The sequence below is a fragment of the Nicotiana sylvestris genome, chromosome 3 (genome assembly GCF_000393655.2).
Source record: "Nicotiana sylvestris chromosome 3, ASM39365v2, whole genome shotgun sequence".
Taxonomy (NCBI): domain Eukaryota; kingdom Viridiplantae; phylum Streptophyta; class Magnoliopsida; order Solanales; family Solanaceae; genus Nicotiana; species Nicotiana sylvestris.
In genome coordinates this window covers 170,670,119-170,694,458 of record NC_091059.1, presented here as the reverse complement: position 1 = coordinate 170,694,458, position 24,340 = coordinate 170,670,119, and the positions used below count along the sequence as shown (strand labels likewise).

At 42.0% G+C, this 24,340-nt stretch overlaps 1 protein-coding gene across 1 annotated transcript; it reads right to left on the bottom strand.

The window, feature by feature from the left end:
• Positions 1-13,351: 13,351 nt before the first annotated feature.
• Positions 13,352-13,828, bottom strand: LOC138888349 (uncharacterized). The gene has a single exon (XM_070170200.1). It carries the CDS (start codon positions 13,826-13,828, stop codon positions 13,352-13,354), a length of 477 nt encoding a protein of 158 aa, XP_070026301.1.
• Positions 13,829-24,340: the final 10,512 nt, after the last annotated feature.

Here is a 24,340-nt window from a genome sequence, read left to right as displayed (position 1 = left end):
TCCCTCGGCGATTGATGATGAACCCAAGTAACTTTCCGGCAGGAACCCCGAATGCACATTTTGCGGGATTTAGCTTTAGTTTTTATTTTCGCAGTCTGTCAAAGAACTTCCTTAAATCTACTATATGGTCGGTGGCTTTCTTGGATTTAATGATGGCGTCGTCCACATACACCTCGATCTCCTGATGTATCACGTCATGGAATATAGTGGTCATAGCCCTCATGTAAGTTGCCCCATCATTCTTTAGGCTGAATGGCATCATCTTATAACAGTATACTCCCCATGGCGTAATGAAAGCCGTTTTCTTAGCGTCCTCCTCATCAATCCAGATCTGATGGTAACCGGCAAAGCAATCCACAAATGACTGGAGCTCATGTTTGGCACAATTGTCAATTAGGATGTGTATGTTTGGAAGGGGAAAATCATCCTTTAGACTTGCTCAGTTGAGATCCCGGTAATCGACACAAACCCTAATCTTTCCATCCTTCTTTGAAACTGGCCCGATGTTGGCTAACCATGTTGGGTATTCAACCACCCTGAGGAGCTTGGCGTTGATTTGTTTGGTGACTTCCTCCTTGATTTTCAGACTCTTATCAGGCTTGAATTTTCGAAGCTTCTGCTTCACTGGCGGGCACATTGGATTAGTGGGCAACTTGTGAGCCACGATAGATGTACTTAGTCAGCTCATATCGTCGTATGACCATGCAAATATGTCCTTATATTCCTTCAAGAATTGTGTGTACTCTTCTTTCTCTGACGATGACAAAGGGATGCTGATGCGTGTTTCTTTGACCGTCTTTGAATCTCCCAAGTTGATTACCTCCGTTTCATCTAGATTGGACTTACGCTTGCTCTCAAAGTCCTCTACTTCTCTAACGATTTCCTCGGGTATGATGTCTTCTTCTTCCGAATCACTATCTTTTTGTTGCATTATCTCATTGCATGTCACAGTCATTGGTTCATCAAAATAGGAAATGGTAATGTTGTATAGGTAAAAGTATGAGAGAAAATGATAATAATAAATATCGATTAATTAAAACATAAAAGTGATTTTCAATAATTTAACAAACGTTTCAAAACGCTGGAAATTTTACTTAAAACAGAATGCAAGAAAGAGAAATCATTTTCTTAGGAAGCAAAAATAAACAGTGTTGTTCACCCTTGCTACCCCGGGACTCGTCGGGCCCTAGATGGTCTAACAATCCAATTTCTGAGGAACGATCCCTTGCTCACAGCTTGGATGGTAGGGCCTTCCTCCTCCTCCTCCTCAACGATGACACAACAATCCATATCTTCGTCCTCCAGGAATAAGTTCCTTAGGGCTGCTAATGCTTCCTCCTCTTCTGATCCTCATATGACATCGGCTTGTTGGAAAGTTTGTTCCAAGTGCAGTATGGGCTGATCCAATGGATAGTAAGGACCGCTACATGGTGGTAACCAGTCGTCGTACTCTTTCCAAGTGTATTGATAGCCCAGGTCAAAGGTAGTGGCGTGGCGCTTTAGCTGTATCGGCTTGGAGATTCCCTGAAGATTATTACTGAGACCCTTGCTAAGCTAGTATCCACTCCAATTCATTATGCTTTCAATCTTACTACTCCACCACTTATCCTTGTCTATTGCATTAACCCACTCAATGTGGTGGTAAGTTTCTCCACCAAGCCTTCTTCTACCCTCAACTATCGGGATGGTTTGGCGGTTGTAGATGGGGTTGCTCCCATCTCCATGGATAATTACCTCTTGATGGTTCTACTCAAACTTTACCGCCTAATGCAAAGTTGAAACCACAGCTCCGGCAACATGTATCCATGGTCGTCCTAATAACAGATTGTAGGACGTGGATATATCTAACACCTGGAATTTGACCGCAAACCATGTAGGCCCCATCTATATATAGAGACTAATCTCTCTAATAGTGGACCTCTAAGACCCATCGAAAGCCTTTACATTCATGGACATTTCTAGTATTTCATACAGTCCTTTGCCCAACCTTTTTAGTGTTGTCAATGAGCAAATGTTAAGGCTGGACCCTCTATCGATCAGAACCCTGGTGATGAAGTAATCTTCGCATTGCACAATAATGTGTAGTGCCCTATTGTGACTCAAACCTTAAGGTGGTAGTTCATCCTCGTGGAATGTAATCTTGTGACTTTATAATACCTACCCTAGCATGTTAGCCATCTTTTCGCTTGTGATGTTGTTGGGCACATAAGCTTCATTCAACACTTTCATCAGATCACTCCTATATGCTTCCGAATTCTGCAGCAATGATAATATAGATATCTAGGCTGGAGTCTTGTTCAGATGATCTATGACTGAGTATTCCCTAGCTTGAACCTTCCTCCAGAGGTCATTCGGTCTTGTCTCAATAATGGAAAGCCTGATAGAAGCCTGCTTGCTGGACTCTCCCAAGTGTTCGTGTATGTAGACCCTTCCGGTCCTAGTCATCCCTTGTGCAGCACCAACTTCCTCTATCTTGAGCTTTCCTTTCCTTCTAGCTTTAGCTACGTAATTCCAGGGCATAACATTAGTATTGAAAGGCGGCGTGGCTGGCACTGTCACTGTGAGTGGTGTGGCTACCTTTACTTCAAATGGAATAGGTGTCATAGCAGGTGGTGCTATTTCAACCTCGAATGGTACGGGCGTGTTTGTGGGTGGTGCTACTTCAAACTCGAATGGGACTGATGTGGTTACCTCATCCTATCCTGACGGTTGTATCTGTACTATGATGGGATTGAGTGTAACGGTTGGCTTCTTGGGATCATCACCTTCTTTGATTAACCCAATTGACCTCTCTAGGTTCCACTCTTCATCTATTTCTATCACATTGATGCCTCTACCCCTGTGATCTGGGAGGGGGTTATTGCAAACATTTGGAGTAGCTTCCTTAACCTAAATGACTTTGTTGTCGATCAAAGCCTGGATTTTATCCTTCAACGAGTGACATTTATCGATGGTATGTCCTTTCATGCTAGAATGGTATGCACATGTTTGTTTATATTAACCCACTAGGATGGATTCTCTGTGGCTACAGCAGGGATGGGAGTGATGTAACCAGCATCTTTCAATCTTTCATACAGCCGGTTAATGGGCTCGGCAATGGCGGTATACTGTTTGGGTGGCCTGCAGTCAAAGTTTGGTTGAGGCCTTGGGAAGTTTTGGCAAGCTGGAGGTGACTGAAAGTGGGACGGTTGGGAGTTGTATGTGTGATAGATAGTGGCTGGTTGGGAATATCTAGGAGATGTGGGTTGATATGTAGGTGGAGGTGATGGTTGATATGTAGGTGGAGGTGATGGTTGATATGTAGGTGGGGGTGCTTGGAATGCAAGTAGAGATGTTCGATATGTCAGTGGAGATTTGGGCCCCTGTGCAACCATTACAGCTCCTATGTCTTTCTTCTTGGATATGCCATCGGACTACAGTGCTTTGTTGGTGGCTTGCAGTGCCTCAAAATTTGTGACCATTCCGCTCTTCATACCTTCTTCAATTCTTTTCCCAAGCTTGATGATGTCGGAGAATTTGTGATTTTCAATCACCATCATCCTCTCATAATATTGCGCGTCATGTGCCCTGACGAAGAATTTGTTCATCTGCTCTTCATCTAATGCCGACCTGACCTTGGCCACTTCCGACCTCTAACGAGTGGAATACTCGCGAAAGGTTTCAGTGGGTTTCTTCTTGAGATTCTAGATGTAAAATACGTCCGGTGCATTTTCCGTGTTGAACTTGAATCGGCCATGAAATCCGAGGCTATACTCACCCAATTAGACCACTTCTTAGGGTCCTGGCTAATGTACCATGACAAAGCATCCATCATGAGGCACCTCATGAACAATTTCATCCAGATATTTTCGTCTCTTTCAACTCCAACTAGTTTGTCACAATAGGTCCTTAGATGGACCCTAGGATCACCAGTACCGTCGAACATTTCGAACTTGGGAGGTTTGTAACCCTCCGGCAGTTCCACATCAGGCTGTATACAGAGGTCTTCATAATTCAATCCTTCGATTCCCTTACCTCCTTCCATGCCTTGAACGCGACTAGTCAATTTCTTAAGTTCTTCGGCCAGAATCTTGATAAGCATATCCTTCTTACTAGACTCCGGTGTGTAAGAGATGGGTTGAGTGGAGTGAGGTAGAGTCTCCACGTATATGGGATTATTCTAGTGGACTGGTGCTTGAGCATAGAGGTGACCGTTAGTGGAATTTTATGGTTCAGGAATGATGGGCGGGGTGTTTCGGGGAGTGTGTCAAGTATTTTGTTGGTATTATGGCGGGATGGTTTGGTTTTGTGGTGGAGTTGTATAGTGGTGAGTTGTAGGAGGATTCTGTTTATTGGGTGTATTCTGAGGTGGTGTGGAGTTTTGGGTGTTTGGATGGCCAACGTCTAGGACACTGAGTGAGAAGGACAAGTTCTATAGGTTCCGAACATGTTCAAGTTTCCCTTGGAGTTTCAATAACCTTTGTTCAAGTTGCGAGACGACATCATTCTAGACCTAAGTACCTCGACCGTCGGAAGCTTCTGGATGTTCAGCTGGTGTTGAGTTTTCCTTTCTGATGTTAGCCAAGTCTACCATTTTTGTTTTGCCTTTGCCTTTAGGTGGACTAGGAGAAGGAGAAGGTGGAGGGACCCTGGATCTTGTATGATATATTGATGATGCCAGAATGCACAAACCAACCTTTGGGGAAGGGGAATAATCAAAAGAAATAAAATAAAACAAAAGGTAACAAGTCAGTGGGGATTATGATAAAATATTTGCAGTATTTAAACACATATTGCAGGAATATGAATGCGCGTCTTAATTTGAGAGCCTCGTTATGCCCGAGGTAGACCTAGCGACAAGTTCATTTGGATAAATTAGATGCCAAAATACCTCATTTCATTAATATAAAATGGACGAATTCTAAAACGACACTAGAATAATAAAGATAATCCACTAGTGGCACTGGGCCTTATTATATTTATGAAGGCAAAAAGGTAGATCTAGCCTATTTGGTCCCAGAAGGACCTTTCCCAGATTTGATATTCTTGATTCCAATCGAACAAATTTCCCAGCTCGCGCAGTCCCAGCAGCAGGTACGCTCGGGCCAAGTGTCCTCCTTCATTTCCCTCAGCGTTCTGGCAATCTTTGATCCTTTTGATGACTTTGCCCTCTAACTCCACTATGCCTCGCTCCAAGTATTCTAGCTTCATGTTGGAAAGGATAACCACCTCTTTCCACTCCTCGATCAACCTCTTGTTGGTCTCATGTATTTCCCGGTGCTCGTTCTCGGAATCGTGGACCCTTTTGCGCAGTCGGTTGTACTTGACCTGAGCCTCAGTGTCTTCATCTATGATTCTATTGCCTAGACTGATCCCTGGCCTCACTTCCCCATATAAGTCATCCTCCTACTGTCACACCTCCTTTTTACACTCCCGAGGGGGGTATAAGGAAGTTTTTCCAATTTAAGTGACATTATTCGAAATGAGATTATTTATTTGATTTTTAGAGTCGCCACTTGGGATAATTATTGGTGTCCCAAGTCACCGGTTTATTTTAAATCCCAAATCGAGGAAATTCGACTTTCCTTTTGAAGTCTGCGAACCAGAAATTCTGAATAAGGAATTCTGTTAACCCGAGGGAAGGTGTTAGGCACCCCCGGATTTCGTGGTTCTAGCACGGTCACTTAAACTATTATAATTGGCCTATTATCTGATTTTAATACATGTTTTAGCCTATTGTTCAATTTTAACTATTAACCGCTTTTAATTAATTTTAAAGAATATTGAACGTCGTTTAAAACATGTCTTTGGATCGCGGCTCATGAAATGCACCCGCAATCCGAAGCACATTTTATTCAACATTTTAAGATTTGGATTTGGGTCACATGAAATGCACACCCGAATTTAGAAGGTAATATTATTAAAATATGCGCCTAAAGCAACTACATATTTTAATTTTGCGAGGACCATGGAAATTTACTAAATGGCACGCCTCGAGTACTAAGTATTTTAAAAGAAATAATTAAATGAGGGTTACACATTGGAGATTTCATTTGGCACGGCGCACCTCAATTCCATTTTAAAAGGATATTCAGGCTAGAATTCGGAGGGCCATAGACTATTTGTTTTATCTAATATGGCTCACCTCTATTCTAATTAATGGACTTAATTAATTAACACTAAGTATAGTCAAGGGTTCCCTTTAAACTAACTAAGATGGCTTACATAAGGAAAGCTAATCCATTTACGCAAAAGGCTTGAGCCAACACAAATGGACTGATGGCCCAACAAGAGAAGTGCTTTGATCTGCTCAAGGGAATTCTCAGGATTAGGCCACGTAATGAGCCCAAATTCGGAACCCTGCAACTATTGAGCATAAGGCTCCACATCGAATCCCTGCAACTTATGAACAACGACTGAAGTTGCAAGTGAATTCAAAATGGGCTAACAACGAGACTAACATATGTATAGGCAAACTTGGAATCGTTTTTGACTTATTTGTAACCAATCACATGATATCCAGCAGGGATTTGATTTTGAAAGCGAATGTGACTTACAATTCTAATAACTAATAATAAGCAAGCAGGATTTCTAAATTTCGGCAGTTTCAATCTTATATCAACATGATCAGTCGTATTACTTTCGCGCAAAGATTAACCAACAACAAATGATATGTTTAAGAATACTTGGTCAATCACTAGCACCACGTCACCAACAAACCTAGTACTGAACTCGATATTTGTTGATTTGTCCCATAAATGACCAAATCCACAAACAACATCCCAACACTCAACAATAATAACTTTTCAATAAAACTCAAATGAGCATAACTTTGAGCATAATCACTGACTCTGCATGAACAGATACCATTCCAAGTCTAACAGAGCTAATTATGAATACTAACACCATATTACTTCTACTAATAACTGCAAACTACTTATTTAAAGCTGATTTAGACAAGGTGATCACAGTAAATTAGAAAACAAATCAGTGAAACAAAAAATGGGATAATTTCTATGCTTCGATTCTTCATTTTCAATTCATTCTTCAAGTTTTCATCTCACAACCAACAGAGTTACAAGGTCGTGTACCTGGAAAATAAGAGGAAACAAGAAGAAAGGAGGTTTCAGCAAATGAAGAAACAACAGCAGATCCCAGGAGCAGGAGTAAACCAACCAGCCAATTTTAAAACCAGAAAATGAAGTACGGCAAACCAAGATCCAGTTTCAAACACACAATCAACCCAGCAAACATCAAAACCCAACCTCAATGACTAGACCTCAAACCATTTCAAAACCCAAGCAATCAGAAATTGATTCAGGCAAGGGAGACTTTAAATTGCAAAGCAGAGACTCAATGGAACAGTCTTTCTTGTCAGAAAAAGAATTCAGCCTTTTTATTATTCTCATAATTCTCTCCCCTTACCCCCTCTTAAATCTGACTTGAGCTTCAAGTATCAATGCCTTTATAGGCATGTTTCTAGGGCTACAGAAATAGTTCAGTTTTTGCACTTAAAACCTTCCACAATTTTTATTTTTTGCTTAGATACTCCTAGCTTAAAATTAGTATTTTCAGTAAAGTCCTAAAGGCACCTTCCTAGAAGCTGCCTCAATCAGTTACTGAGAGATTCCCTACTTAAATTTTCCAAATTACCCTTAACAAACCTATTATTTACCCCCTCCCCCCCCCCGAATTGTTAACCTAGGTTAAACTAACCCAAGATCCAACTATGTCGACCTTTTTTAACTAAGTCAGTGTTGACCATAGTTACTTATGAGGGGTTTGAATGCTCAGAACTGACCAAATGACACTAAAGAACATAAGAAGTCCCAAAACTGGAAGGCAAATCCAAACGACTCTAATTTTAGGCTTGAATTAACTTTAATTACTTAAACTCAGAATTGAACTCTACTACTATAGTTCATCGAAACAAATAAAATTAATCAAAACAAAACAGAACATGCTATATTGTAAAAATCAGTATGAGCAAAGAGGGGACAAATCAGAAATTTGAAACCTAAAAACCTAAGAAGATGGGCAAACAAAGAATCAAGACACAGCTTATTAGCAATTTGTGGAGAAAGAAAAACTAAACATGAAGGAAACAAGTATGAAGAAACAGACGGACTTAAAAGGGAAAAAAGTTGGGTTCAACTGGAACCTCAACTAGTTTCAGTCAGGGGAAAAATTAAAATATGAGGTGAAACAAACAAAACAAACAAAAATATAAGAAAAACTCACCAATTTAAGGTCGAACACGACTGACCCTCCGATTTGAGTCTCGAAATGAGGTTAATCGCTTGTTCTTTACTAAGAACAAACAAACAATATTATTTCGCGACTAAACCGACCCTAAAACTCGTGAGAAAACGGATCATTAACCTTACATGCACTTGTTAGGATTTGGCTCCTAAAGCTCGACTCTTCAATTTGATATTCGAGGGACTCCAGAGATGTTTGAAGAAATCTGAGTGAGGATTTGGAATGAGGGAGAGAGGACGGTTGTAGGGTGTGATTTTGGTGGGGAAAGGGAGTGGCGCCGCCATGGTTTTGGGTGGTGGAGAAGAGGGCGGCTAGGGTTCTTTTGGGGGATCTGAAAGGGGTTTGTGAAGGAGATGATCAGACGGGGTAGGGGGCGTTTGGACAGTCTTATAGTTGGAGACCCTAGCTTCAGGACCGTTAGATCTCCAAAACCTCGACGGCCTGGATTGATCAAGGGAAGACGGTGTCGTTTTGTGTGAGGGGAGACTGGATTGGTTCTTTGAGTGGATTTTGGGCCGGGTTGGGACGCGGATCTGGGCTATTTGGTCGGGTAGAGGGGTTGAATTAATTGGGCTTTGAGGAATTTCATGGATTTGGCCCAAAAATCTAATTCTTATCACTTCTTTTCCTTTTCCCATTTTCCTTTTATTTAAAAAACATCTTTTCTTTTCAAAAATTAGAAATAAAACCTAAATTAATCCCTAAACCAAATTATCCTACCAAATTAAATTAATTAACTTTAAATAATAATTACCACAACTAATTAAATACCAAATTAAAAGAAAACAACCAAAATTCGAAGCTAAAAATTAAAATGCAAAAACGAGCTATTTTTTTGCGATGTTTCCATTTTCGTAAAACAAACTAATTTACTAATTTATCTAAAAATGTAAAATTAAATCCTAAATGCAATGCGTAATATTTTTGCTATTTTTTCATGATTTAAATAAAATTAAATATGCGCACAAAATGTAAATAAACACAAAAATTGGGCAATTAATTCCTAAAAACCAAACAAATAAAAAGAAAAATCCTAATTTTGGAGATTCTGTAGGAGTAATTCATGCGAGACAAAAAATTACGTGCTCACAGCTACCCCTCTTTACTCAGAGACACAAAGGGTTTTCGGGCAAAGACAAAATGAGCAATTATGAGGGATTTTTGCCCGTTTGACACTCCATGAGAAGCATTTTGAAAAGAGTCTGACCGAACCTTGCTTCAGAGGTTGCCTACATATCCTTGGCAATGAAGGAATCAGGTCAGTGTAGTTCTGGAAGTTTTGATAGTTGGGACTACCGGGAGCTATAATTTCACTGTTGTTGCTGCTGCTACAGCTTGCTGACCTCCTTATTACACCAAAAGGAAAATCAAAAGCTAGGCTAGCTAGGCCTATCAACTACGAGTTACAAGATTCCTATCTATAAATCTCTTGAAACTTGATCTTGAGTCTTAGATGATTTTGCTGTGGACCCCGATCCGAATCTTGATGCTCGCAATCTGTAGGTGTTGGTTCTTTCTTCAGCACTGGATCAAGGCGGGACAGGCGAAGCTTGTGCCTTCAATCAAGTTTTGAGCAGTCTGCATCTTTGTCTGCCTCAGCACTTTGAATTCACTTCCTTTGGATCTTTTCTCTTCTTTTCTTTATTTCGGATTGAGACTCATTCTTTTGGTCGTCTCGAACCCTGTGCCTCGAGGTCAAACCTACTCAGACACCAAAACAAACAAACAAACGAAATTTTTCTGCCCCAATTTTTACTAGGAAAATTTCGTGAGTTATTTGCAACAAAATCTAAACTATTCCCTTTTTTTATTTTTTAAAACAAATAAAATAAGGATTGCATCTATCTAGAAGGGAAAAGTTCAGGGGATGGAGCCCTAAATCTAAACTGTCAACTTAGGGATTGGAGCTCTAATGTTGGCAAAAGGCGACTAGGGAATGGAGGCCCTATGTCTAAAAAGGCTCAACTCAAGGATTGGAGCCCTAATGTTGGCAAAAGGCGACTAGGGAATGGAGGCCCTATGTCTAAAAAACTCAACTCAGGGATTGGAGCCCTAATGTTGGCAAAAAGCGACTAGGGAATGGAGGTCATATGTCTAAAAAGGGTCAACTCAAGGATTGGAGCCCTAATGTTGGCAAAAGGCAACTAGGGAATAGAGGCCCTATGTCTAGAAAGGCTCAACTCAGGGATTGGAGCCCTAATGTTGGCAAAAGGCGACTAGGGAATGGAGGCCCTATGTCTAAAAAGCTCAACTCGGGGATTGGAGCCCTAATGTTGGCAAAAGGCGACTAGGGAATGGAGGCCCTATGTCTAAAAAGCTCAACTCAGGGATTGGATCCCTAATGTTGGCAAAAGGTGACTATGGAATGGAGGCCCTACGTCTAAAAAGCTCAACTCAGGGATTAGAGCTCTAATGTTGGCAAAGGGCGACTAGGGAATGGAGGCCCTGTGTCTAAAAAGGCTCAACTCAGGGATTGGAGCTCAAATGTTGGCAAAAGGCGTAAAAGATTGAGGTTGGGAATCTAAGCTATCATTTTTGTTTGTATTTTATTCTTTTCTTCTCTTTTTTTTTCATTTTCCTTTTTCATTTCATTTTATTTCAATAAGGTGCAGGAAGGAATTTTGGAAGAAAACTTCCCTTTTGGATTGATTATTACTGCAAAATTGTTTCTAGCACTTGCGCACTTCTTTTCCTTTTTGATTGCACCTGCTTCTTGCACGGTTACTTTGGATTGCACCGGTTTCAAATTTTCAAACAAAGAACAATTGTTAGTTTTGAAACGGTGTTTGGTTTTGTGGCCTTGATGGTTTTGATCACTCGATCTCGGTCCAACTTTTGGTGAGAACCTCTGTTGCTTGCTGGTTTTCTGAAGATTAATCTCTCTTTCAAACCGAGGACTCAACTTTTAAGATTTCATGACGACTCACCCGCGTGGGGGCTTTGACCCTTTCACTTTATTCCGCCTTTAGAACTTTTGCCTGTGACTTTCTTTTCTTTTTCAATAACTTTGATTTCAAGGCATCAGCCATCACGGCCAGTCGGGATCGACTTGATGCACCCGTTGAAGCTGGGTACTTTTTTTTAGCTTTTTTTAGGCAGAACCCTGTAAAGCCAATCTTGCCACCTTTTCTTTGTATTAGTTTCGGAAACAGAGTTAGACCGGAAGGGATTCAAGGAAAAAGTAAACAAAAGGCAAGAAAAATGAATTTAAAGAGAAGTGCCCCTTTTAGGAAGGAAGGAAGGAAGGACATATCTGGGGTGCATGCAGGCTTCAAATAGACATGACATGCTTCTTGGGCTGGATGCACGACCCGTACAAACTTTTCCAACTTCTCACAAACTCATTGAGACCCGTGTTTCAAAACTAGGGAATCTTGCCAGGACTCTTTCAGTGGTGAGAGCGTCTTATTTTCGACCGACGACACCCTTAGAGGGTTTTCGCCAATCAACCTCTCTCATTTCTCTTCTCATCGTTGCCCGATAATGCTCTTTACGAGTTTTCACTAAACGGGCTCTCTCATTTTCAATTTCTCTGCTCATCGTCACCTTATGGTGCCCGTAGGTTTTCACCAATAAGACTCTCTCATTTTATTTCTCTCAGTTTGATTGTATCAGATCCAAACAATAGTGTCTTCTAATCCTGATGCCTTTGCCAATTGATCAGAAGGACTTGGACAAGGTTTGGCTAAAAAGAATTTGGATGGAATTACATATTTGGAACCGTTCTGGTGGGCTTATTACCGAACCACTATGTCATCTGGCCCAGTTTCACTTTTGGGGGAATTTGGATTTTTATCATGGTGTGACTGAACCCCAGAGAGAGTCTGCCTACGTATCCTTTCGGAATCAAGTCGAACGTAGTTCAGGAAACATTTTTTTTAACACTTTACGGTTCCCAAAAGGGTAATCAAAGAAGAGTAACCGGCTCAAATGTGTTTACAAAGGGTGGATAGTGTTTGGGTAGCGAGAATGAAAGCCTTCGTCATCTCAATTGGACAAGGTTGTCACTACAGAAAAGCTAAACATAATACCTTTTGACTGCACCCGCATTTACAGCTGCTTCGGGATCATTCCCTTCGATATCGCCTAGATACAACGCCCCTTTTGGCAATATCTTTCTGATGATGTATGGGGCCTTCCAATTAAGAGCAAATTTTCCTTTTGCTTCCTGGTAATGGGGAAGGATACGCCTTAAAACGAGTTGCCCAACTTCAAAATTTCTAGGCCATACTTTCTTGTTGTAAGCACGGGCCATTCTTTGTTGGTACAACTGCCCGTGGCAGACCGTGGCCATTCGCTTTTCATCGATAATGGTTAACTATTATAGACGGGTTTTAACCCACTCACTGTCTTTAATTTCTGCTTCAACGATGATCCGGAGAGAGGTGATTTCAACCTCTGCGGGTATAACGGCTTCAGTGCCATAAACCAAAAGATATGGGGTGGCTCCAATTGACGTGCGCACACTAGTGCGATATCCCAATAATGCAAACGGTAACTTTTCGTGCCACTGCCTGGAAATCTGAATCATCTTTCTCAAAATCTTTTTGATGTTTTTGTTTGCTGCTTTGACGACACCATTGGCTTTGGGCCGATAAGGAGTAGAGTTCTGGTGCGTTATCTTGAATCGTTCACATATATCTCCCATCAAATGACTATTCAAGTTTGCAGCATTGTCTGTGATAATAGTTGCAGGAATGCCAAAACGGTAGATAAGATTAGAGTACACGAAATCTACCACAGCTTTCTTGGTGACGGATTTGAGAGTGATGGCTTCAACCCATTTCGCGAAGTAGTCAATGGCAACTAGTATGAATCTGTGCCCATTTGAGGCTTTCGGCTCGATTGGCCCAATGACGTCCATACCCCAAGTAACAAATAGCCAAGGTGCTGAAATGGGATGCAGTTCTGTGGGAGGTGCATGAATCAAATCACCGTGCACCTGGCATTGATGACACTTCCGGACAACGCTGAAATAGTCCTTGTCCATGGTTATCCAGTAATAGCCCGCTTGAAGGATTTTCTTTGCTAAAACATACCCATTCATGTGGGGTTCGCATACTCCCGTGTGTACCTCATGCATGATCCTTCCAGCCTCTTTTGCGTCAACTCATCTTAACAAGTTGAGGTCCGGAGTTCTCTTGTACAAAACATCGCCACTCAAAAAAAAACCACTTGTGTGCCGCCTAATGGTTCTCTTCTGGTCTCCACTGGCTCGCTCAGGGTATTCTTGCGTTTTCAAAAACCTTTTGATGTCCTGATACCATGGTTGGGTATTTGGTGCTATTTCAACCGTATTACAATAACCATGCCTTTCCCGGATCTGGATTTCCAAGGGGTCAATGTGGGCATTGCCCGGGTATGGTAGCATTGAGGCTAAAGTGGCAAGCGCATCAGCTAGTTCATTGTGGCAATAAGGAATGTACCTGAACTCTATTGACTTGAATCGATTACCAAGTTCTTCCACATGTTGCCTATAAGGAATAAGCTTGACGTCTCGGGTTTCCCATTCTCCTTGAGCTTGTCGGATAATCAAATCTAAGTCTCCCATGATTAACAGTTCTTCGATATCTTGGTCAATTGCCATGTTTATACCCATAATGCAAGCTTCGTACTCGGCAGTGTTGTTTGTGCAGAAAAACTAGAGCCTAGCTGTGGCCGGGTATTGCCAACCGGTGGGCAAAATCAAGATTGCCCCAATTCCAACACCTTTTGCATTTACCGCTCCATCGAAGAACATTTTCCAAGCGTCGATGTCTTCGGATATTGCCTCAACTGAGTTTACCTCTTCATCCGGGAAGTAAGTATTCAAAGGTTGGTATTCATCATCGACCGGATTTTCAGCCAAGTGATCTGCTAATGCCTGGGCTTTCATTGTCGTGCGAGTGACATATACTATATTAAATTCCATAAGCAGGATCTGCCACTTTGCTAGTCTCCCAGTGGGCATTGGCTTCTGGAATATGTATTTTAAAGGATCCAACCTGGTTATGAGGTAAGTGGTATAGGCTTGAAAATAATGTCTCAACTTCTGAGCGACCCAAGTCAAAGCGCAGCATGTCCTTTCCAACAGAGTATACTTGGCTTCATAACTGGTGAATTTCTTGCTCAGATAGTAAATAGCCTGCTCTCTCTTTCCGGTCACATCGTGTTGCCCGAGGACACAACCAAAAGAATTTTCCAAGACTGTCAGGTACAAAAACAAAGGCCTCTTTGGCTGAGGTGGGACCAAGACTGGCGAATTTGACAGATATTCCTTAATTTTATCAAAAGCTTCTTGACATTCATCTGCCCACTTGAATGTCGCATCTTTCTTCAGCAATTTGAATATGGGTTCACATGTGGAAGTTAACTGGGCAATGAACCGGTTGATGTAGTTCAATCTACCCAACAAACTCATAACATCCTTCTTGGTTTTCGGAGGAGGCAAATCTCGAATAGACTTTATCTTTGTTGGGTCTAACTCGATGCCCCTCCGACTGACGATGAATCCCAAGAGTTTACCGGATGGCACCCCAAATGCACATTTGGCTGGGTTCAACTTCAAATCATATTTGCACAGCCGCTTAAAAAAACTTTCTCAAGTCCTGAGCATGGTCGTCCTGAGTTTTGGATTTGATGATTACATCGTCCACATACACCTCTATCTCCTGGTGCATCATATCATAAAAAATGGTTGTCATGGACCTCATATAGGTTGCCCCAGCATTCTTGAGACCAAATGGCATGACCCTATAACAGTATGTACCACAAGGTGTGGTAAAAGTTGTCTTCTATGCATCTTCTTCATCCATCAACACCTGATGATATCCCGCGTAACAATCCATGAAGGACTGTATCTCATGCTTGGCGCAGTTATCAACAAGGATGTGGATATTCGGCAAAGGGAAGTTATCTTTAGGACTTGCCTTGTTTAAATCTCTATAATCCACACATACTCGGGTCTTCCCGTCTTTCTTTGGCACTGTGACTACATTAGCTAACCATGTGGTTTACCGGACCACTCAGATCAGCCCCTCTTTCAACTGCTTCATGACCTCTTCTTTGATCTTGTCATTGATATCAGTTTTAAACTTTCTTTGCTTTTGCTAGACTGGGGGACAGTTTGGGTAAGTAGGCAACTTATGAACCACCAAATCAACACTCAGTCCCGACATGTCGTCATATGACCAAGCAAACACATCTTTGAACTCAAACAAGAGTTGGATTAAGGCGTCTCGAGTTTTTTCATCTGCGTGGATGTATATCTTGGTTTCCCTGATTTCTTCAGAACTACCCAAATTAACCGGTTCAGTATCATTTAAGTTCGGCTTAGGTTTATTCTCAAATTGTTCCAATTCTCGATTTATTTCCCTAAAAGCCTCTTCTTCATCGTACTCCGGTTCTTAGTTCATCATTTCATGGTTAAACAGTGTGTTCGGATCTGGGCATGAAGTCCGCAAGCATGTCATATTATTTAAAGCCGCATTGTTAGAACTGAAAGAAGAAACAAAAGGGAAAAATAATAAAAATCAGAAAGAATAAAGAAAGATTAATGATGAAATATTGATTTCATTTCTTGGAATTTGAAGATAAAGGGTTTACATTGGAAAATTAAAAGACAAGAAACTAAAGAAAACATCTGAGTTACACCCTGAAATAACTTGCGATGCAGAAAAGGTGGCAGGATAGGTCTACCGGGACTCCCGCCTAATTGGGAATGGTGTAACCTTCCAATTTTATAGCTTGGTGGCAGGTCCCATATACAGCACCTCAGCGGTGCTTGAGCCCTCCCCTGGCTGGACCATGTGGGTTTTATATAGTATCTTCCTCATTGCCCCACAGATCTCTTCAATCTCCTCGGCCGTGAAGGCCTCATATTCTTCTTCCTCATGGTGTTTTGGCTTGACAAATGTTCTGTACAGATGCGGCACCGGTTGAGGCAAGATCCAACCATCCTTGTTTCTATCATTTGCCCATTTTACATCAGCTGGAGTAGGTCGGAAGCCTATCCCAAAGAACTTTTCACTGGCGGTCAAGGTGACAGGTTCAGTTATCCCTTGTAAGGATTTCCCGAGCCCTTTCCCAGGTTTGTAGCCATGCCTGATCAGTTCTTTGGCCACCATGATTGATGCATTAAAAAGGAAGGGTTGAGGACAAGGTTTTCCTTCTTCGTATTGATCAGCGACCACGATTTCAAAGGCCTAATAGACTATGTGCTCACTTCCTTCTCTTGCGTCAAGACACGGGACTGACGGGTCCCGATAAATTGATTGCTCATCTTCCCCGTGAACCACAATCTCCTGATCCTCATGTTCGAACTTTACCATCTGGTAGAGTGTAGAAGGCATAGCCCCCGCTGCGTGAATTCACGGCCTTCCTAAGAGAAAATTGTAGGACGTGTCCATATCTAGAACCTAGAAGGTTACTTCAAAGTCTACTGGGCCGATGGTCAGAATCATATCAATCTCTCCAATTGTGTCCCTTTTGATACCATCGAAGGCACGTACACAAACGTTGTTGGGTCGGATTCTCTCGGTACCAATTTCCATACGCTGAAAAGTTGAGAGTGGGCAAATGTCTACCCCAGAACCTCTGTCCAACATAACCCTTTTCAAATAGTACCCCTCGCATTTGACTGTCAGGTACAAGGCTTTGTTATGTGCGGCCCCTTCTGGGGGCAAGTCATTTTTGCTGAAGGAGATCTGGTTAATTGCAAAAAATCTTTCGGCTGTTCTCTCCAACTGCTCTACAGAAGTTTCAACTGGAACATATGCTTCGTTAAGGGTCTTGATCAATACCTTTTGATGTTCGGTGGAATTCATCAACAGAGATAACAAGGAGACTTGTGCGAGAAATTTTCAAAGCTGGTCAATCACCTCATAATCTGCCGTTTTCATCTTTTGAAAGAAGGCCTCCGTTTCTTCGGCACTTACGGGCTTCTTAGATGGGAAGTACTTTCTAATAGTATTGTTCACCTCTTCCAAATTGAAATACTTTTCAGCCGGGTTATTTTCTTGAACTTCTCCCGAGATTTCCTTGCCTTTGTAAGTCACCACTAATTTGTTGTAGTTCCAGGGCACAGCGGTAGGATCCGTCATGGGCTTTTGTGGTGCGCGGCCAATAACCACAGGCTCACTCGGCCTTGGTAGATTAATTGGCCCCCGCATCACATAAGCTCCTTTGGGCACATACATTTGGGTTGTCTTATTCAGTTCGAATCTCCTGGGAGGACTCAAAGCTATCTGCTTTTCTTTGCGGCCTCGAGGGACATAGAGAACAACATCTTTGGGAGGCATTGCCCCAATTTCCACTTCAACTTTCTTTTCTGACTTTGGAGGGGTGGTTTTGTTCTTTTCTCCCCTTTGTCCTGCTTCGGGGCAGTTTTTGGTTTCTTTTGTACATCAGCGATGGCAATGATGGCCTTCAATGCTGGGTCAAATTCCTTTTCCTCACAAATCATTCCGATTACTGGCCCGTAGTTGTGGGCCGGCAGTGGGTTGTTACTCACATTGGGAATATCTTCATCCCTTAGCACGATCTTCCTTTGTTCTATCAAGTTTTCCACAGCTCTCTTTAGAGTCCAACAGTCATCCGTGTCGAGCCCTTCTGCCCTTGAGTGATAGGCGCATCGGGTACCGGCTCTGTAAGCGGGTGATGCTAGGTTTTGCCTGGTTTGAGGAACAGGCTGTAGCAGACCTATTTGAGCAAGCTTTGGTAACAGGCTGGAGTATTGTTCGCCAATTGGTGTAAAATTTGGCCACTTGGGTGGTTCATGAGGGTGGAAATTATTTTGTGGAGGCCGGGGGTTGTAGTGGTTTTGGTAAGGAGGCTGGTTTCTAGGAAATGGAGCTTGGTTCTGGTTGGCTTGTTGTTGTGGCCGGACATAAGGTTGAGCATTCATGACCGGGTATGGCTGAGGAGCATAGGCTACGTCTTGGTGGGGGTAGTAGTGTTGCGGGGTCCTTTCTGAGAAAAAAGATCTGGGAGTACGATGTTTTCTTGCACCCAATGCTGCCATAGATGTTTCTTCCTTTTTCTTTCCCTTCGCCATTCCTCCAGGCCCACCCTGAATGGCTTGGGAGGTAGCTCTGATGGCGGATTGGCTTAGAATTTGGCCCATTTTCAACCCATTTTCAACCATTTCGCCAATATTGATGGCTTCAGCAAACGGTTTACCCATTGCGGACATCATATTTTGGAAGTAGCCAGCTTCTTGTGCCTGGAGGAAAACTGTGACCATTTCAACCTCATCCATCGGAGGCTTTACCCTAGATTCCTACTCACGCCATTTAACTGCGTACTCCCGGAAGCTTTCCGAGGATTTCTTTTTCAAGTTTGTCAATGAGTTCCTATCTGGAGCGATATCAATGTTGTACTGGAACTGCCTGATGAAGTCTCTAGCAAGATCATCCCAGATGTGCCAGCGGGATATATCCTGGTCCATGTACCACTTAGATGCGATGCCAACCAGACTTTATCCGAAATAGGCCATGAGTAATTCTTCCTTTCCATCGGCTCCTCGCAGTTGGTTGCAATATCTCTTGAGGTGAGCAATAGGATCACCGTGTCCATCATACTTCTTAAATTTTGGGGTTTTGAATCCCAATGGTAGGTTCACATGGGGGAACATGCACAAGTCGGCATAGGATACACTTTTTTGTCCACTCAGGCCTTGTATGCTTTTGAGACTCTATTACATACTCCTCATCTTCCTCACAATATCTTCTTGCTTAGGAGTTTTGGTGGTCTTTTCTTGCCCCGCAGTGAACTCAAATTGAGGTGGCTAAGGATAAGTAAAAGTGGGAAACTGAGGAGGTCCCATCTGAAAGGTGGGTGTTTGGAAGGTGAAGGCTGAGGGGTCAAAACTGGGCCTAGGCAGTGTAGGCTGTGTTGTGGCTGAGCATGGGGGAGAGGTGAAGATGTTTGAAGGTGCACCGGATATGAACACTTGGGGGCGAACCTTAGAAGTTGTTCCCATAAAATGAGCTGAGATATTTGGATGTCCTAGTGGGGTATTTGGGTGACTGATTTGAACATTGAAAGTACCACCTGATCTAGGAAAAAGCTCGGGGAATCCTAGAATTGCGCATGGTGGCTCTCTTCCGATTTCCCAAGCATCCCACATTTCCATAACCCGAAGACACAGGATTCTGTTTTCTTCGGCAGCTGTCGATTCTGAGGTCGGGATGCCCGAGATTGGGTTGTCATCCATGATGGGAATTGTAGGTAGAGTCATTTCTAAAGACATTCTGATGCTCCCCTTCGATCTAGTAAAGTACGGGTGCGAAGCCAGGTTACCACGAAAACCAACAACTGTTCTATAAACACCCTGGACTAAGAGTAATAGCAGCAAACGGTTAATTTGACACAAATAACAGATAGGTAAATGCACGTTGGGAGTGATGCGCCTAAAGGTGTTTCTACATGTTTTGCGACGGTTGCATGCTTCATCCCAACTTTACTTATTTTTTCCCGTTTTTCTTCTTTCCATTTCCGCTCTCTTTTTTTCATCTCTCTTTTGCTTTTATCATAATTTTTCTTCTTTTGGTTATTCTTTCTCTTTTTTCGGGTTATGATCGAATCCTATGTACATTGCCTACTTATCATGACCCCGCATGAATCAGACCAAGCGTAGTTCTGGGGGACGATAAAATGTAAAACTAAATAACAAAATATTTTGGGATTTTCAATTTTTCTCATAAAAGGGAAATACTATGGATTACAACGATTCAAAACTAAAAGGAAAATAACAGACTCCAACAACAAAATGACAATACAGACTCAAGAACTGACTAACAGAATCGAAAATAAACTAACAGACTCCAATAGAAAAGAAAGACACATACTCAAGTAAAAAATCAAGAATACATTAATTCTCTTGGTGCCCACGGGACATCATTCGGTCTCACCGCGGGCCTAAATGCGAGATCCCCTTGCAGTCGCTCCAAATAACTCATAACTTGGCGGACAAAAGTCATCACTATAGCGAAAAAGGTGGTACGAGTCATGTCCTCGCACGCTTGGTATTTCATGGTAATGTATTCAGCGATGGTTCTGATCCTTTCTCTAATTCTGCCTTTTTCCTGAAGCAACCGCCCTATCGTCTGATTCCGGGCTTCTAACACTTGAGAGTTATGAAGGTGTTGATCTTGCAACTGTTGCATTCCTTCCTCCATTTGAGCCACCAAATCATAACAGTATTCCCTATCAGCTTTGAAATCTTTAGCCTGCTTGGTTGCCTCATTATCTAGAGTGGTTACCTTTCTTCTTAGGCTAGTGATGGTCCCTTCATAGTTCCTCTTCATTTGTTGCACAACTTGTGCCCGCTCTTCTGCCTTCTTTGTCCATTGTTCCCGAATTTTCGCTAGACTGCCTTCAGACTTTTCCAGGTCTTCTTGACACTCAAGGACTTTCTTTTTCAGACCACTTATAAGTCTTTCATCAGCCCGGCTTCTTTCCAGGTTTCTAGCAGCTATTTTCATCTTTTGGATCTGAGCTTTGAGGGCCTCATTCTCCTGAGTTAGTTTTTTCTTTTCTCCCTCGTCTGCAGCGGCTTGAACACCATTTTCAAACTGAAGCTCCCTGACTCGCCATTCCAACTGGCTTATTTTGGACCTGTACTCGTTTTCTTTGGTCAACTAGTCCCATTGCACATGTGCCCCATCGGTGAACTGTTGGACATGGGGTCTCTTTGCGGGCCTTTCAGGAATCTTGAATCTTTTGCCGAACCAGACAATGTACTTAGTGTCCACTTCACCTCTATCTAGATTTGGCACCATGGTCTTAGGTTCAAGTAATCTACATTCATTCCACACTTGGCGAATTTTCCCTTCTGGAAATGCGGCTTTTGGGCCCAATTCAATGATATGTTTACTCAAATCTTCATCATTAGGGACGATTTGAAATCTTCCTAATTGGTGCAAAACCTTGTGTGGAGCATAAGGCTGGATGCTCTGGATGCCCATCAAGAGGAGATAACACACTTCAGCTGACATGTACACTACTTCGGTGGCAGGAAGTCATCCGAATCCCCACTCAATTTTATCTTCAGTCAAGGATCTCAAATGTGCAAGCCAAGCTTCAGTACTCTCGGGGAATTCAATACCTGCCACTCGGCTTTCAAATTCTTCAATGCAGCTCAGATCGGTCAAACCGTAATTCATATACCCAACCCGGTGGCAAAGATGTTCTTGCATCCATAATTCTAGTAACAGATTGCAACCTTGGAAGAACTTTCCTCTTTCCCGACAGATAGTCAAGGCTCGGTAGATTTCAGATAAGATTAGAGGAACCACAGTGTTGTTGGTTTTCTTGTTTGCAATATCGATCATTCCCACAAGACCTATCTCTATATTACCATCTTTTCGCTAACAAACTACAACACCCAAGAAGGCCACCATAAAAGCTAAACCCCGCCTTGCCTCCCATTTGTCTTTATTTACGGCATGGGTTAGACCAGTGTTCGGCTCTTCAAAACCCTGGGGGTTACCATATCGATGATACAAGAACTGGAGTGTGCAATACCCTTCAGATAAATTTCCGTCCCGAATATCCCAACTAATACTCAGCAAATCCAAAAATCTGTGGGGGGATACCGGTCTTGGTGCCAATGGATCGACTCCTAAAGTTTCTATTAAGGCCCTCATAACCTGCAATTTCCTCCAATGTAAGTGTGAGCTCAAAGTCAGAGAAGTGGAACACATTGCGAGTAGGGTCCCAAAAAGGTATTAAAGCTTCAATTATGTTCAACCTTGGCTTGATGTTCAATAGTCCGACGAGGCCTCCCAGAACTCTTACCACTATTTCTCTACTGCCTTTTCCTAGATCATTCCACCACATGTGGAGCTGTAAGGAGATCTCTTTAAGGACTGTGAAGGGTTCAATTTCATTTGCGCTCATCCTGCACATTTATTAAGGTGTTTTAGTCACTCATTGTGACCCAAAAGTGATAACATTTTTTTCAAAAATTTTACTTTGAAAATAAAACCCAGTTTTGCAGATACGTCCTTTCAACACTTCGAGGAAGAAGATTTTAAGGTTGTACCTGCTAACCGTACAAAAATGACCAAAAGGGGCTATTCTTGCAAAAACAACCTTCCGGCATCTTTTTCGAGGATATTCGACTTATTTTAAGTAAGAACGGCATCACCTTGCTTATTGTGACAAAAATAAAATTTTGTTGTTTTTGGGCTATTTTTGCAAAAAAAAGGAAGTTGGACCCGATGGGGGTTGCCTACGTATCCAACATTCGGTGAGAATCAAACTGACGTAGCTCAGGCAGATTGGATGAAAATAAACCAATTATTTTTCAAACAGAAAATTTTTGTCAAATTCCGAGCCCTCACATTGATTTTCCTTTTTTTCAAATTTTCTCCTATTATTCATAAGCCGGTCAACATGCAAATCCGAAGCAAATAAATGCACAAGTAGCAAGTAGGATGCATCAGGATGCTCTTTTCATTTCGGGTACACCTATACTAGACAGACCCAACCCCTGTGTTGAGTCTCCTAAGTCAAATGCACGTGATGCAAACAAACGTTCCTACTAGGGATCCGGCATGAGGCTTTGTTATACTAGGTTTAAAACCTAGGTTTATTGTTCTAGACCTGGCTTACCCGAGCGGACAACTCGAGCCGAGTGGGGGCAGCGTACCAGGAATACAGAAGCTTCACCGGCTTAGCAACTTGTCCGAACCTTGTTCTAAAATGGGAAAAGACTCTAGACAGAAGAGAAGCCACACGAAGTGCACTCTTCTCCATGATTTAGAAAACTCAGAGAGAGGAAGGGTTTCGTAGCAGTTTATATACAATTCACAGAATATCGAAGCGGTAAAGCATTTAGCACATTAGGTTCAAAACATGTAAGAAAATCAGATAACAGATAAAGCTAATCACGACAGCTATTCTAAGCTCGAATTCTTGAACCCTGAACCAGAGATTCTGGGTTCGTTCCCCAGCGGAGTCGCCAGAGCTGTCACACCTCCTTTTTACATACCCGAGGGGGGTATAAGGGAGTTTTTCCAATTTAAGTGATATTATTCGAAATGGGATTATTTATTTAATTTTCAGAGTCGCCACTTGGGATAATTATTGGTGTCCCAAGTCACTGATTTATTTTAAATCCCAAATCGAGGAAATTCGACTTTCCTTTTGAAGTCTGCGAACCAGAAATTCTGAATAAGGAATTTTGTTAACCCGAGGGAAGGTGTTAGGCACCCCCGGATTCCGTGGTTCTAGCACGTTCGCTTAAACTATTATAATTGGCATATTATCTGATTTTAATACATGTTTTAGCATATGGTTCAATTTTAACTATTAATCGCTTTTAATTAATTTTAAAGAAGATTGAATGTCGTCTAAAATATGTCTTTGGATCGCGCCACATGAAATGCACCCGCAATCCGAAGCACATTTTATTCAACGTTTTAAGATTTGGATTTGGGTCACATGAAATGCACACCCGAATTTAGGAAGGTAATATTATTAAAATACATGTTTAGCGCCTAAAGCAACTACGTGTTTTAATTTTGCGAGGGCCATGGAAATTTACTAAATGGCACGCCTCGAGTTCTAAGTATTTTAAAAGAAATAATTAAATGAGGGCCACGCATTGGAGATTTCATTTGGCGCGGCGCACCTCAATTCCATTTTAAAAGGATATTCAGGCTAGAATTCGAAGGGTCATAGAATATTTATTTTATCTAATATGGCTCACCTCTATTCTAATTAATGGACTTAATTAATTAACACTAAGTGTAGTCAAGGGTTCCCTTTAAACTAACTAAGATGGCTTACATGAGGAAAGCTAATCCATTTACGCAAAAGGCTTGAGCCAACACAAATGGATTGATGGCCCAACAAGAGAAGTGCTCCGATCTGCTCAAGGGAATTCTCAGGATTAGGCCACGTAATGAGCCCAAATTCGGAACCCTGCAACTATTGAGCATAAGGCTCCACATCGAATCCCTGCAACTTATGAACAATGACTGAAGTTGCAAGTGAATTCAAAATGGGCCAACAACGAGCTAACACATGTGCAGGCAAACTTGGAATCGTTTTTGACTTATTTGTAACCAATCACATGATATCCAGCAAGGATTTGATTTTGAAAGCGAAT